This window comes from Rana temporaria, chromosome 3 (genome assembly GCF_905171775.1).
Source record: "Rana temporaria chromosome 3, aRanTem1.1, whole genome shotgun sequence".
NCBI lineage: Eukaryota > Metazoa > Chordata > Amphibia > Anura > Ranidae > Rana > Rana temporaria.
This window is the reverse complement of record NC_053491.1, coordinates 8235832-8251092: the sequence shown is the minus strand read 5'-3', so window position 1 is coordinate 8251092 and position 15261 is coordinate 8235832. Positions and strand designations below refer to the sequence as shown.

General features: G+C 43.2%; 1 protein-coding gene across 8 annotated transcripts in view; it reads right to left on the bottom strand.

Annotated features, from left to right (window-relative positions):
* Positions 1 to 15261, bottom strand: part of PAQR5 (progestin and adipoQ receptor family member 5) — a 96462-nt gene that overhangs the window by 17381 nt on the left and 63820 nt on the right. For all 8 annotated transcript variants that reach the window (XM_040342204.1, XM_040342207.1, XM_040342201.1 and 5 more), the window contains one exon: positions 5120 to 5246. In XM_040342204.1, the coding sequence (XP_040198138.1) occupies positions 5120 to 5246 (127 nt within the window). The remainder of the gene's footprint in view (positions 1 to 5119; positions 5247 to 15261) is intronic.

Sequence of the window (15261 nt, the reverse complement as noted above, 5' to 3'; positions counted from 1 at the left end):
CCGATGCTGTGTCCCTATGTACAAGAGACACAGATCGGTCTCCTCTCCTCTGACAGCACGTGGAGCTCTGTGTTTACACACAGAGCTCCACGTCCCTGCTGTGTCACCGCCGATCGCGTGTACCCGGCGGACATCGCGGCCGCCAGGTACACGCATCGGCTTTTCAGCGATGCGCCGGGACAGTGTTTACCCGCTGCGCGCCCCCCAGTGGTGCACGCTGGTAATGCTTTTAAAAAGACGTCCAAAGACGTCCACTTGGCACTTGAGAGCCGCGCTGTTGACGTCTTTTGTCAATAGCGCGGGTCTTAAGTGGTTAAAAATGTTATCGAAAACTCACATAAAAAAGTACATATATTGTCAAATCTAAATCTGCATTGGTGTCCCCGTCCTGCCGATGATAGAAAATCACAGCCGCTGGAGGCGCTCACAGGGCTGGAGGAGAAGTTTTGGACCCCTGTGGATATAGGGACCCCTGTGGATATAGGGACCCCTGTGGATATAGGGACCCCTGTGGATATAGGGACCCCTGTGGATATAGGGTGGAAGTGATGTCCGCATGGGGGGGATGGGTGGACCACATTTACATCTCCTCCAGCCCTGTGAGCACCTCCAGTGGGTGTGATTTTCTACTAGACATGTGCAATTTGTTTAGTTCTTAATTATTATTTTTTTACAAATTTGGACAAATTTGTTAATTCGTAAATGTCAGATTTTCTAATTTTTCACAATATTCGTAAATTCAAAAATCCAAAAATTTGGAAAGCCAAAAATAAGAATCCAAAAATTCAAAAGAACGAAAATCCCAAAAAATGTCAAGACACAAAAAGTCTAAAAACTATAAAATGATAGATATTTGAATTTCCTTTCAAATTTGGCTGACGTTACAAATTATCCGAAATAACGAATGCCGCATCTAAACGAATTGAACGGAATGAAATAATAACAAATATTAAGAATATGTTTTTATTATTATTATTATTGCTATTTATTATTATTAATTTGTTACGTTCCATTCGTTTAGATGCGGCATTCGTTACTATGGATAATTCGTAACTTCGGATAAATTTGTATTCATATTCAAATCACTAACAGACAAATTTGAATCAATAGTTAGTAATATTCAAGTTATTATTAGTTACCTAACTATTGATTCAAATTTGTCTGTTAGTGATTTGAATATGAATACAAATTTATCCGAAGTTACGAATTATCCATAGTAACGAATGCCGCATCTAAACGAATGGAACGTATTAAATTAATAATAATATATAACAATAATAATAATAATAATAATAATAATAATAATAATAATAATAATAATAATAAAAACATATTATTATTATTATTATTATTAGTTATCATTTCATTCTGTTCCATTTGTTTAAACGCGGCATTTGTTATTTCAGATGAATTTGTATTGGTTACGTTCACTAACAGCCAAATTTGAAAGGAAATTCCGATACCTACAGTAGATTTTAATAGTTAGTTATTATTTAAAAATTTGGGGATCTTCCTTTCTGATTTCCGAATTTTTGAAAAAAAAAACGAATGAAAACGAAAGCTGAACAAATTAGCATTTTTCAGCACATGTCTATTTTCTACCATCGGCGGGACGGGGACACCAATGCAGATTTGGACTTGACAAGATATGTATTTTTAATGTGAGTTCTATAGCATTTATTAACCACTTATACGTCGGCAGAATGGCACGGCTGGGCACAAGCACGTACCTGTATGTCCTTTTAAGTGCCCAGCCGTGGGGTCGCGGAGTCCCGCGCCCGCGACCCGGTCCGAAGCTCCGTGACCGCAGCCGTGGGACCCGATTGCCGCTGGAGTCCCGCGATCGGTCCCCGGAGCTGAAGAACGGGGAGAGCTGTATGTAAACACACCTTCCCCGTTCTTCACTGTGGCGCTGTCATTGATCGTGTGTTCCCTGATATAGGGAAGCACGATCAATGACGTCACACATCCAGCCCCGCCCCCCTACAGTTAGAAACACAAATGAGGTCACACTTAACCCTTTCAGCGCCCCCTAGTGGTTAACTCCCAAACTGCAATTGTCATTTTCACAGTAAACAAAGCATTTTTATAGCATTTTTTGCTGTGAAAATGACAATTGTCCTAAAACCACATCAAAATTGTCCGATGTGTCCGCCATAATGTCGCAGTCACGGAAAAAAAAATCGCTGATCGCGGCAATTAGTAGTAAAAAAAAAAAATTATTAATAAAAATGCAATAAAACTATCCCCTATTTTGTAGACGCTATACATTTTGCGCAAACCAATCGACAAACGCTTATTGCGATTTTTTTTACCAAAAATAGGTAGACGAATGCGTATGGGCCTAAACTTTTTTATATATTTTTGGGGGATATTTATTATAGCAAAAAGGAAAAAAAATTGAATTTTTTTCAAAATTTTCGCTCTATTTTTGTTTATAGCGCAAAAAATAAAAACCGCAGAGGTGATCAAATACCACCAAAAGAAAGCTCTATTTGTGGGAAAAAAAGGACGCCAATTTTGTTTGGGAGCCACGTCACACGACCGCGCAATTGTTAGTTAAATCAACGCAGTGACGAACGCAAAAAGTGGCCGGGTCCTTTACCTGCATTTTGGTCCGGGTCTTAAGTGGTTAATAAACTGCCCATTCCTGCAATAGATGGTGCTTCCCTTTCTATACTGGATTAACACACACAGGAGGGGTGGGAGAAATCGCATGCGATTCAAACAGGAAATGCAACGCATTCCTATTTAAACCCCATGCGATTCTTTGCAGTGCGATTTGAGCCCATTCTTTTTGTGTGAGCTCAAAACGCACCGCAAAAGGGTATCGGTTTCAGGCATCGGAAGCATTTGCACGAGGTTCTCACACTCGTGCAAATACTTGGTATCGGCACCGATACCATTATCGGCGCAACTCTACAAAATACATCTACAAAAATAGTATTTCCTTTTTATTAAATTGTATTATAAAACTTTGTATCAATTAAACTTGTATTAGCCCCGGTTCACAACAGTGCGGCATAGAAATCGCACTACTTCAGCGCGATTTCAATGCCGCGATTTGCACCTCCGATTTCATTGCAGCTTGCAAATTCATTTAACAGAAGTCTACGGCAAGTCGCAATGATATCAGAAAAAAAAAAGCAGCGTTGGAACCTTTTTTCAAAGTCGCTGTGACATGAGACGCGACGGTTGAACGGTTCTATTGCCGGCAATGGGGTGAGACTTGTCATGTGATTTGGAACTGTCAAATCACATGACAAATAGCACCGGGGTGAACCAGGGCCAAGACATTTATTTTTTGCTTTTGATACAAGTTACTTATACAAAGTTTCATGTTGATACAATGTAATAAAAGGAAATAATATTTTTGTAGAGGCATCTTGATTGAAGTGTGCGATTTTGCTATTCCTTATCCCCATTTTAGGGGTCATCTGCAATATTCATTTTTTTTAGGGGTTTATGGGATGAGCACACACTGGAATACATTTGTACTTTGTATTTACAGAGGGGAAAATAATGTTCCGATTCCCTGCAGATTTTGCAAATTAGCTCACTAAAGAAATGAAGGGCCAGATTCCCGAAAAATTACGGCGGCGTAACGTATGTCCTTTACGTTACTCTGCCGCAAGTTTTCATCGTAAGTGCTTGATTCACAAAGCACTTGCGTGTAAACTTGCGGCGGCGTAGCGTAAAGCCGTCCGGCGCAAGCCCGCCTAATTCAAATGGGGCGGGGACCATTTCAATTAGGCGCGTTCCCGCGCCGGACGTACTGCGCATGCTCCGTTTTGAAATTTCCCGCCGTCCTTTGTGCGAAATGACGTCGCCCCGACGTAATGTTTTGAACGGCGACGTGCGTAACGTACTTTCGTATTCCCGGACGACTTACGCAAAAAAAAAAAATTTGAAATTCGACGCGGGAACGACGGCCATACTTTAACATGGGCTGTCTATTGTTACACCACCTAAATAGCAGCCGTAACTTTGCGACGCGAAAAGTCGACTAGCGACGATGTTAAGATCCGAAGGCGTACGAAGCCGTACGCCTGTCAGATCTTAGCCAACTGCCGTTGTATCTTTGTTTATGAATCACAAATTAAGATACGATGCGGCAAATTTGAAAATACGCCGGAGTATCAGCAGATACTCCGGCGTACTTTTTCTGTGAATCTGGCCCATAGTGTGTGGGTAAAACGACGTTTAAAACAACGTTTTTAAACCCGCGCATGCTCAGAAGCAAGTTATGACGCGCACTTGAATGGAACAGAGTGCCGCCATACATGCTGAACGTAAACCGCGCTTTGCTAGAGCATTTAAAAAAAACGATGGTGTGTAGTTAACGTCGTTTTTTAAAATGAAGTTTGAAAAACGTTGTTTTGTTTCATCACAAAAAACGACCGTGTGTACGCGGCATTAGGCTCCAATAGGTGCCCAAATAGGTGAACAGCGGACGCCATGCCGAGCGTTCGCTGATCACTCAGCTATGTGTTTGCAAAGCAAAGGAATTTGCTTTGCTAACACTGAATCCGCCTCTCAGCCAATCAGGTTGCCGGGTCTCTTACCGGTCACCTGATTGGCTGAAACGGACAGAAGAACGGAAGAAGACATGGAGAACGTGCAGGAGACCCACTCCAAGACACAAGTAAGTGCCGGACAGTATCTAATGGGGCACACTGGCGGCCAGGGCAGCCATCAGGAATTATTGGGCCCCTTACACAGCTTCAGGCATGGGCCCCCTGGAGCAGAGAACCGGGGGGGGGTGCTGCCGCCTAAAATTGAGAAGCGGGGGGGGGGGGCTGCCGCGACTTGAGAAGTGGGGGGGGGGCCTTTACAAAAAAGAAGAAATAAAGAAAAATGTATATAAGAAAAGAAAGCTCTATTTGTGGGGAAAAAAGGACGCCAACTTTGTTTGGGAGCCACGTCGCACGACCGCGCAATTGTCAGTTAAAGCGACGCAGTGCCGAATTCGCAAAAAGTGGCCCCGGTCATTGGGCAGCAAAATCCTCCGGGGCTGAAGTGGTTAATGTAATTATAACGAGAAGTAACGTTCCTTTGTTCTATGCAAGATTAAATCAGGAGAGAGCGAGTATCAGAATGATAAGATCTGGCGACATACCTGGAGTAGCAGGACATTCCTGTGCTGACGATCGTGTTGAAAAAGGCCCAGGGCACAAAGTATTGATGGAAAGAACTGTTAACCCACCGGTCCGGGAATACATAGGCAGAGTAAGCGACGGCCGACCCTAAAATGGCAAAACAAACAAAAAAGGTGACAACCGACGCGATGCGGCAGCTGGAAAAACTGGAAAAACACGCTCAGCGTCTCCTGCATTTCTGTAAGTTCAACAAAAAAGAAAAAAATGCTGGAATGTTGCATATTTACTAAAAACAAAGAACCAAAACAAGATTTTTTTCCCCCCTGTCCATAGATATAAAATAAAAATAAAAATAAATAAATAAAATAATAAAATAAAATGTATTAACAATAAAAATAAAAAAATAGAACATTTTTAAATAAACATTCTCTCCTTCCACTTGGGGTCAATGGTACTCCAGTGGCGGCCCGTCCATTAGGGTTGCCCCCTCTCTCCAGGCCCACCCCCTATTCATGCGTCCGGACCCTTTATTACAGCTGCGGGGGTGTTTTTTTGAAGGGTGGACTGGGAGCGCAGAGCATTGCGCCATGAGTCCACCCAGGTGTATTAGAAAAACACCGTCACCTGCTGCCTGACCCGCCACCAAGATGGGGTAAGGGACAGACAGACAGCGAGTGGGCGGGGGGGTGTGCTGGTTAAATGCCGCCGGGGGGGGGGGGGGGGGGTCACAGTGGCTGCACTTGCAGGGCATAGTGGCTGATTTAATGGGCACAGCGAGGCTGCAATTGATGATTTTTCAGAATTTTTCACGTTTAAGTTTGTCTGTGCCCCATGTTCCTTACATTGGTGATCAGTGAGAAGAATGTCCCTTACATTGGTGATCAGTGGGAAGAATGTTCCTTACATTGGTGATCAGTGAGAAGAATGTCCTTACATTGGTGATCAGTGAGAAGAATGTCCCTTACATTGGTGATCAGTGGGAAGAATGTTCCTTACATTGGTGATCAGTGAGAAGAATGTTCCTTACATTGGTGATCAGTGAGAAGAATGTTCCTTACATTGGTGATCAGTGAGAAGAATGTCCCTTACATTGGTGATCAGTGAGAAGAAATGTTCCTTACATTGGTGATCAGTGAGAAGAATGTCCCTTACATTGGTGATCAGTGGGAAGAATGTCCCTTACATTGGTGATCAGTGAGAAGAATGTCCCTTACATTGGTGATCAGTGGGAAGAATGTCCCTTACATTGGTGATCAGTGAGAAGAATGTCCCTTACATTGGTGATCAGTGAGAAGAATGTCCCTTACATTGGTGATCAGTGGGAAGAATGTCCTTACATTGGTGATCAGTGAGAAGAATGTTCCTTACATTGGTGATCAGTGAGAAGAATGTTCCTTACATTGGTGATCAGTGGGAAGAATGTCCCTTACATTGGTGATCAGTGAGAAAAATGTCCCTTACATTGGTGATCAGTGAGAAGAATGTTCCTTACATTGGTGATCAGTGGGAAGAATGTCCCTTACATTGGTGATCAGTGAGAAGAATGTTCCTTACATTGGTGATCAGTGGGAAGAATGTTCCTTACATTGGTGATCAGTGGGAAGAATGTCCCTTACATTGGTGATCAGTGGGAAGAATGTTCCTTACATTGGTGATCAGTGAGAAGAATGTCCTTACATTGGTGATCAGTGAGAAGAATGTCCCTTACATTGGTGATCAGTGGGAAGAATGTTCCTTACATTGGTGATCAGTGAGAAGAATGTTCCTTACATTGGTGATCAGTGAGAAGAATGTTCCTTACATTGGTGATCAGTGAGAAGAATGTCCCTTACATTGGTGATCAGTGAGAAGAATGTTCCTTACATTGGTGATCAGTGAGAAGAATGTCCCTTACATTGGTGATCAGTGGGAAGAATGTCCCTTACATTGGTGATCAGTGAGAAGAATGTCCCTTACATTGGTGATCAGTGGGAAGAATGTCCCTTACATTGGTGATCAGTGAGAAGAATGTCCCTTACATTGGTGATCAGTGAGAAGAATGTCCCTTACATTGGTGATCAGTGGGAAGAATGTTCCTTACATTGGTGATCAGTGGGAAGAATGTCCTTACATTGGTGATCAGTGAGAAGAATGTTCCTTACATTGGTGATCAGTGAGAAGAATGTTCCTTACATTGGTGATCAGTGGGAAGAATGTCCCTTACATTGGTGATCAGTGAGAAAAATGTCCCTTACATTGGTGATCAGTGAGAAGAATGTTCCTTACATTGGTGATCAGTGGGAAGAATGTCCCTTACATTGGTGATCAGTGAGAAGAATGTTCCTTACATTGGTGATCAGTGAGAAGAATGCTCCTTACATTGGTGATCAGTGAGAAGAATGTTCCTTACATTGGTGATCAGTGGGAAGAATGTCCCTTACATTGGTGATCAGTGAGAAGAATGTCCCTTACATTGGTGATCAGTGAGAAGAATGTCCCTTACATTGGTGATCAGTGGGAAGAATGTCCCTTACATTGGTGATCAGTGAGAAGAATGTCCCTTACATTGGTGATCAGTGAGAAGAATGTCCATTACATTGGTGATCAGTGAGAAGAATGTTCCTTACATTGGTGATCAGTGGGAAGAATGTCCCTTACATTGGTGATCAGTGAGAAGAATGTTCCTTACATTGGTGATCTGTGGGAAGAATGTTCCTTACATTGGTGATCAGTGGGAAGAATGTTCCTTACATTGGTGATCAGTGGGAAGAATGTCCCTTACATTGGTGATCAGTGGGAAGAATGTCCCTTACATTGGTGATCTGTGGGAAGAATGTTCCTTACATTGGTGATCTGTGGGAAGAATGTTCCTTACATTGGTGATCAGTGGGAAGAATGTTCCTTACATTGGTGATCAGTGGGAAGAATGTCCCTTACATTGGTGATCAGTGGGAAGAATGTCCCTTACATTGGTGATCATTGGGAAGAATGTCCCTTACATTGGTGATCAGTCAGAAGAATGTCCCTTACATTGGTGATCAGTGGGAAGAATGTCCCTTACATTGGTGATCAGTGGGAAGAATGTCCCTTACATTGGTGATCAGTGGGAAGAATGTCCCTTACATTGGTGATCAGTGAGAAGAATGTTCCTTACATTGGTGATCAGTGAGAAGAATGTCCCTTACATTGGTGATCAGTGAGAAGAATGTTCCTTACATTGGTGATCAGTGAGAAGAATGTCCCTTACATTGGTGATCAGTGAGAAGAATGTTCCTTACATTGGTGATCAGTGGGAAGAATGTTCCTTACATTGGTGATCAGTGAGAAGAATGTTCCTTACATTGGTGATCAGTGAGAAGAATGTCCCTTACATTGGTGATCAGTGAGAAGAATGTCCCTTACATTGGTGATCAGTGGGAAGAATGTCCCTTACATTGGTGATCAGTGAGAAGAATGTCCCTTACATTGGTGATCAGTGGGAAGAATGTCCCTTACATTGGTGATCAGTGGGAAGAATGTTCCTTACATTGGTGATCAGTGAGAAGAATGTCCCTTACATTGGTGATCAGTGAGAAGAATGTTCCTTACATTGGTGATCAGTGGAAAGAATGTTCCTTACATTGGTGATCAGTGGGAAGAATGTCCCTTACATTGGTGATCAGTGGGAAGAATGTCCCTTACATTGGTGATCAGTGAGAAGAATGTCCCTTACATTGGTGATCAGTGAGAAGAATGTCCCTTACATTGGTGATCAGTGGGAAGAATGTTCCTTACATTGGTGATCAGTGAGAAGAATGTCCCGTACATTGGTGATCAGTGAGAAGAATGTCCCTTACATTGGTGATCAGTGAGAAGAATGCCCCTTACATTGGTGATCAGTGGGAAGAATGTCCCTTACATTGGTGATCAGTGAGAAGAATGTCCCTTACATTGGTGATCAGTGAGAAGAATGTCCCTTACATTGGTGATCAGTGAGAAGAATGTCCCTTACATTGGTGATCAGTGAGAAGAATGTCCCTTACATTGGTGATCAGTGAGAAGAATGTCCCTTACATTGGTGATCAGTGGGAAGAATGTTCCTTACATTGGTGATCAGTGGGAAGAATGTTCCTTACATTGGTGATCAGTGGGAAGAATGTCCCTTACATTGGTGATCAGTGAGAAGAATGTCCCTTACATTGGTGATCAGTGGGAAGAATGTCCCTTACATTGGTGATCAGTGAGAAGAATGTCCCTTACATTGGTGATCAGTGGGAAGAATGTCCCTTACATTGGTGATCAGTGGGAAGAATGTTCCTTACATTGGTGATCAGTGGGAAGAATGTCCCTTACATTGGTGATCAGTGGGAAGAATGTTCCTTACATTGGTGATCAGTGGGAAGAATGTTCCTTACATTGGTGATCAGTGGGAAGAATGTCCCTTACATTGGTGATCAGTGGGAAGAATGTTCCTTACATTGGTGATCAGTGGGAAGAATGTCCCTTACATTGGTGATCAGTGAGAAGAATGTCCCTTACATTGGTGATCAGTGAGAAGAATGTCCCTTACATTGGTGATCAGTGAGAAGAATGTCCCTTACATTGGTGATCAGTGAGAAGAATGTCCCTTACATTGGTGATCAGTGAGAAGAATGTCCCTTACATTGGTGATCAGTGAGAAGAATGTCCCTTACATTGGTGATCAGTGGGAAGAATGTTCCTTACATTGGTGATCAGTGGGAAGAATGTCCCTTACATTGGTGATCAGTGGGAAGAATGTCCCTTACATTGGTGATCAGTGAGAAGAATGTCCCTTACATTGGTGATCAGTGAGAAGAATGTCCCTTACATTGGTGATCAGTGAGAAGAATGTCCCTTACATTGGTGATCAGTGGGAAGAATGTTCCTTACATTGGTGGTCAGTGAGAAGAATGTTCCTTACATTGGTGATCAGTGGGAAGAATGTTCCTTACATTGGTGATCAGTGGGAAGAATGTCCCTTACATTGGTGATCAGTGGGAAGAATGTTCCTTACATTGGTGATCAGTGGGAAGAATGTTCCTTACATTGGTGATCAGTGAGAAGAATGTTCCTTACATTGGTGATCAGTGGGAAGAATGTTCCTTACATTGGTGATCAGTGAGAAGAATGTCCCTTACATTGGTGATCAGTGGGAAGAATGTTCCTTACATTGGTGATCAGTGGGAAGAATGTCCCTTACATTGGTGATCAGTGGGAAGAATGTCCCTTACATTGGTGATCAGTGGGAAGAATGTTCCTTACATTGGTGATCAGTGGGAAGAATGTCCCTTACATTGGTGATCAGTGAGAAGAATGTCCCTTACATTGGTGATCAGTGGGAAGAATGTTCCTTACATTGGTGATCAGTGGGAAGAATGTCCCTTACATTGGTGATCAGTGGGAAGAATGTTCCTTACATTGGTGATCAGTGGGAAGAATGTCCCTTACATTGGTGATCAGTGGGAAGAATGTCCCTTACATTGGTGATCAGTGGGAAGAATGTTCCTTACATTGGTGGTCAGTGAGAAGAATGTCCCTTACATTGGTGATCAGTGGGAAGAATGTCCCTTACATTGGTGATCAGTGAGAAGAATGTCCCTTACATTGGTGATCAGTGGGAAGAATGTTCCTTACATTGGTGATCAGTGAGAAGAATGTCCCTTACATTGGTGATCAGTGAGAAGAATGTCCCTTACATTGGTGATCAGTGAGAAGAATGTCCCTTACATTGGTGATCAGTGGGAAGAATGTTCCTTACATTGGTGATCAGTGAGAAGAATGTCCCTTACATTGGTGATCAGTGAGAAGAATGTCCCTTACATTGGTGGTCAGTGGGAAGAATGTCCCTTACATTGGTGATCAGTGGGAAGAATGTCCCTTACATTGGTGATCAGTGAGAAGAATGTTCCTTACATTGGTGATCAGTGGGAAGAATGTCCCTTACATTGGTGATCAGTGGGAAGAATGTCCCTTACATTGGTGATCAGTGGGAAGAATGTCCCTTACATTGGTGATCAGTGAGAAGAATGTTCCTTACATTGGTGATCAGTGAGAAGAATGTTCCTTACATTGGTGATCAGTGGGAAGAATGTCCCTTACATTGGTGATCAGTGGGAAGAATGTCCCTTACATTGGTGATCAGTGAGAAGAATGTCCCTTACATTGGTGATCGGTGAGAAGAATGTTCCTTACATTGGTGATCAGTGAGAAGAATGTCCCTTACATTGGTGATCAGTGAGAAGAATGTTCCTTACATTGGTGATCAGTGGGAAGAATGTCCCTTACATTGGTGATCAGTGGGAAGAATGTTCCTTACATTGGTGATCAGTGGGAAGAATGTCCCTTACATTGGTGATCAGTGGGAAGAATGTTCCTTACATTGGTGATCAGTGAGAAGAATGTTCCTTACATTGGTGATCAGTGAGAAGAATGTTCCTTACATTGGTGATCAGTGGGAAGAATGTCCCTTACATTGGTGATCAGTGGGAAGAATGTTCCTTACATTGGTGATCAGTGGGAAGAATGTCCCTTACATTGGTGATCAGTGGGAAGAATGTCCCTTACATTGGTGATCAGTGAGAAGAATGTTCCTTACATTGGTGATCAGTGGGAAGAATGTCCCTTACATTGGTGATCAGTGAGAAGAATGTCCCTTACATTGGTGATCAGTGGGAAGAATGTTCCTTACATTGGTGATCAGTGGGAAGAATGTCCCTTACATTGGTGATCAGTGGGAAGAATGTTCCTTACATTGGTGATCAGTGGGAAGAATGTCCCTTACATTGGTGATCAGTGGGAAGAATGTCCCTTACATTGGTGATCAGTGGGAAGAATGTTCCTTACATTGGTGGTCAGTGAGAAGAATGTCCCTTACATTGGTGATCAGTGGGAAGAATGTCCCTTACATTGGTGATCAGTGAGAAGAATGTCCCTTACATTGGTGATCAGTGGGAAGAATGTTCCTTACATTGGTGATCAGTGAGAAGAATGTCCCTTACATTGGTGATCAGTGAGAAGAATGTCCCTTACATTGGTGATCAGTGAGAAGAATGTCCCTTACATTGGTGATCAGTGGGAAGAATGTTCCTTACATTGGTGATCAGTGAGAAGAATGTCCCTTACATTGGTGATCAGTGAGAAGAATGTCCCTTACATTGGTGGTCAGTGGGAAGAATGTCCCTTACATTGGTGATCAGTGGGAAGAATGTCCCTTACATTGGTGATCAGTGAGAAGAATGTTCCTTACATTGGTGATCAGTGGGAAGAATGTCCCTTACATTGGTGATCAGTGGGAAGAATGTCCCTTACATTGGTGATCAGTGGGAAGAATGTCCCTTACATTGGTGATCAGTGAGAAGAATGTTCCTTACATTGGTGATCAGTGAGAAGAATGTTCCTTACATTGGTGATCAGTGGGAAGAATGTCCCTTACATTGGTGATCAGTGGGAAGAATGTCCCTTACATTGGTGATCAGTGAGAAGAATGTCCCTTACATTGGTGATCGGTGAGAAGAATGTTCCTTACATTGGTGATCAGTGAGAAGAATGTCCCTTACATTGGTGATCAGTGAGAAGAATGTTCCTTACATTGGTGATCAGTGGGAAGAATGTCCCTTACATTGGTGATCAGTGGGAAGAATGTTCCTTACATTGGTGATCAGTGGGAAGAATGTCCCTTACATTGGTGATCAGTGGGAAGAATGTTCCTTACATTGGTGATCAGTGAGAAGAATGTTCCTTACATTGGTGATCAGTGAGAAGAATGTTCCTTACATTGGTGATCAGTGGGAAGAATGTCCCTTACATTGGTGATCAGTGGGAAGAATGTTCCTTACATTGGTGATCAGTGGGAAGAATGTCCCTTACATTGGTGATCAGTGGGAAGAATGTCCCTTACATTGGTGATCAGTGGGAAGAATGTTCCTTACATTGGTGATCAGTGAGAAGAATGTTCCTTACATTGGTGATCAGTGAGAAGAATGTCCCTTACATTGGTGATCAGTGGGAAGAATGTTCCTTACATTGGTGATCAGTGGGAAGAATGTCCTCCTTCAGTAATCATTCATTGTTATGAACCTTTAGATGAACTCTGGCTGAGAAATGATGATCAATGTATGTAGAATTCATCTCGCTGCGGGAAGAACGGACAGCAAATCCGGCGCACAGAGGAACATTGTATGGTTAGTAAGCTGAGGAATTATCTGACATTTATTGAAGAATTTAGCAGCTGGCGTAGTACAAAAGCCGCCGCACCTCCCCGGTGAGTAATGAGGGAATCTCCAGGGTGTACAATGTGAGGTTTCTGGCGTAGATACAAAGATTCTTTCAGTATCATTATGAAAACAAGTCGGACCCCCCCCCCCCCCCCATACATTACATCTCATGGGGAGGGAAGAAGACGACTGTCGCTTCTAAGATGTTCTAAAGAACATTGTCTTCTGTTTTCAAGGATCTACACCAGGGGTCTTCCAACCACGGCCCTCCAGTTGTTCAGGAACTACAATTCCCATCATGCCCCAGTCACGTCTGTGAATGTCAGAGAGTCAGGGCCGATCCTGGGGTCACCGACACCTGGGTGCAGAAATATTTCTGCCGCCCCCCCACATGGGCGTGGTCATCTTACTAACTCCTCCCCGTTACAAATGTTTCTAAGGCAACAACTCAAACACAGAGATGCTCCCCTAAGGAGTCTTCATTACCCCGGGATCCTTACATGATCTCCTAACAATAAACTAATTACAGGAAGAGAAGCACTCTAATGGAACCTGGAAGGGGGGGGGGGGTCTCTCTGATGGACACAGAGAGGGCTTCTGTTAGAGAGTCTGGTAGAAGGAGCCCCAGACATGACACAGGAGACGGTCAGAGACTGCAAACATATTACAGGAGGTGGCCAGAGACTGCAAACATACTACAGGAGGTGGCCAGAGACTGCAAACATACTACAAGAGATGGTCAGAGACAGCAAACATACTATAGGAGGTGGCCAGAGACTGCAAACATACTACAGGAGGTGGCCAGAGACTGCAAACATACTACAAGAGATGGTCAGAGACAGCAAACATACTACAGGAGGTGGCCAGAGACTGCAAACATACTACAGGAGATGGTCAGAGACAGCAAACATACTACAGGAGAGGGTCAGAGACTGCAAACATACTACAGGAGGTGGCCAGAGACTGCAAACATACTACAGGAGAGGGTCAGAGACAGCAAACATACTACAAGAGATGGCCAGAGACAGCAAACATACTACAAGAGATGGCCAGAGACAGCAAACATACTGGGCCAGATTCACAGCTGAAATAAGCCGGAGTATCTACTGATACTCCGGCGTATTTTCAAATTTGCCGCGTCGTATCTTTAGCTTGAATCCTCAAACCAAGATACGACGGCTTCTGTCTTCGATCCGACAGACGTACGCCTTCGGATCGTAGGTGTAATACTTTGGCGCCCGCTGGGTGGAGTTTGCTTCGTTTTCCGCGTCGGGTATGCTAATTAGCTGTTTACGGCGTTCCACGAAGTTACGCGCGGTCGTCGCATTCTCTTACGTCGTCGCTAGTCGGCTTTTTCCGGCGTATAGTTACGGCTGCTATTTCATGGCTTATATTTAGACCAGCCATGTTAAAGTATGGCCGCCGTTCCCGCGTCGAATTTCAAATTTTTTTTTTTTGTGTAAGTCGTCCGTGAATAGGAAAGGACGTAACGCACGTCGCCGCTCAAAAAAATTACGTCGGTGCAACGTCATTTTGCGCAAAGCACGGCGGGAAATTTCAAAACGGAGCATGCGCAGTACGTTCGGCGCGGGAGCGCGCCTAATTTAAATGATACACGCCCCATTTGAATTAGGCGGGCTTGCGCCGGACGGATTTTCGCTACGCCGCCGCAAGTTTACAGGCAAGTGCTTTGTGAATAAAGCACTTGCCCGTAAAACTTGCGGCGGTGTAACTTAAATGTGATACCTTACGCCGCCGCAGATTTACGCGATTATACGTGAATCTGGCCCACTCTGTTTTACTCTATTATAGTCTATTCTTTTTTTTGTTACTTTTTTCTATTTCATCCCTTTAATTTTTTCTATTTTTTACTCTCCTTTGTAAAAAAAAATTGGAAAACTATTGGAATTCAAAAACGATTAGAAAACTTTTTGAATCGATAACTATTCATGTCGATTTGAATTCCGAAA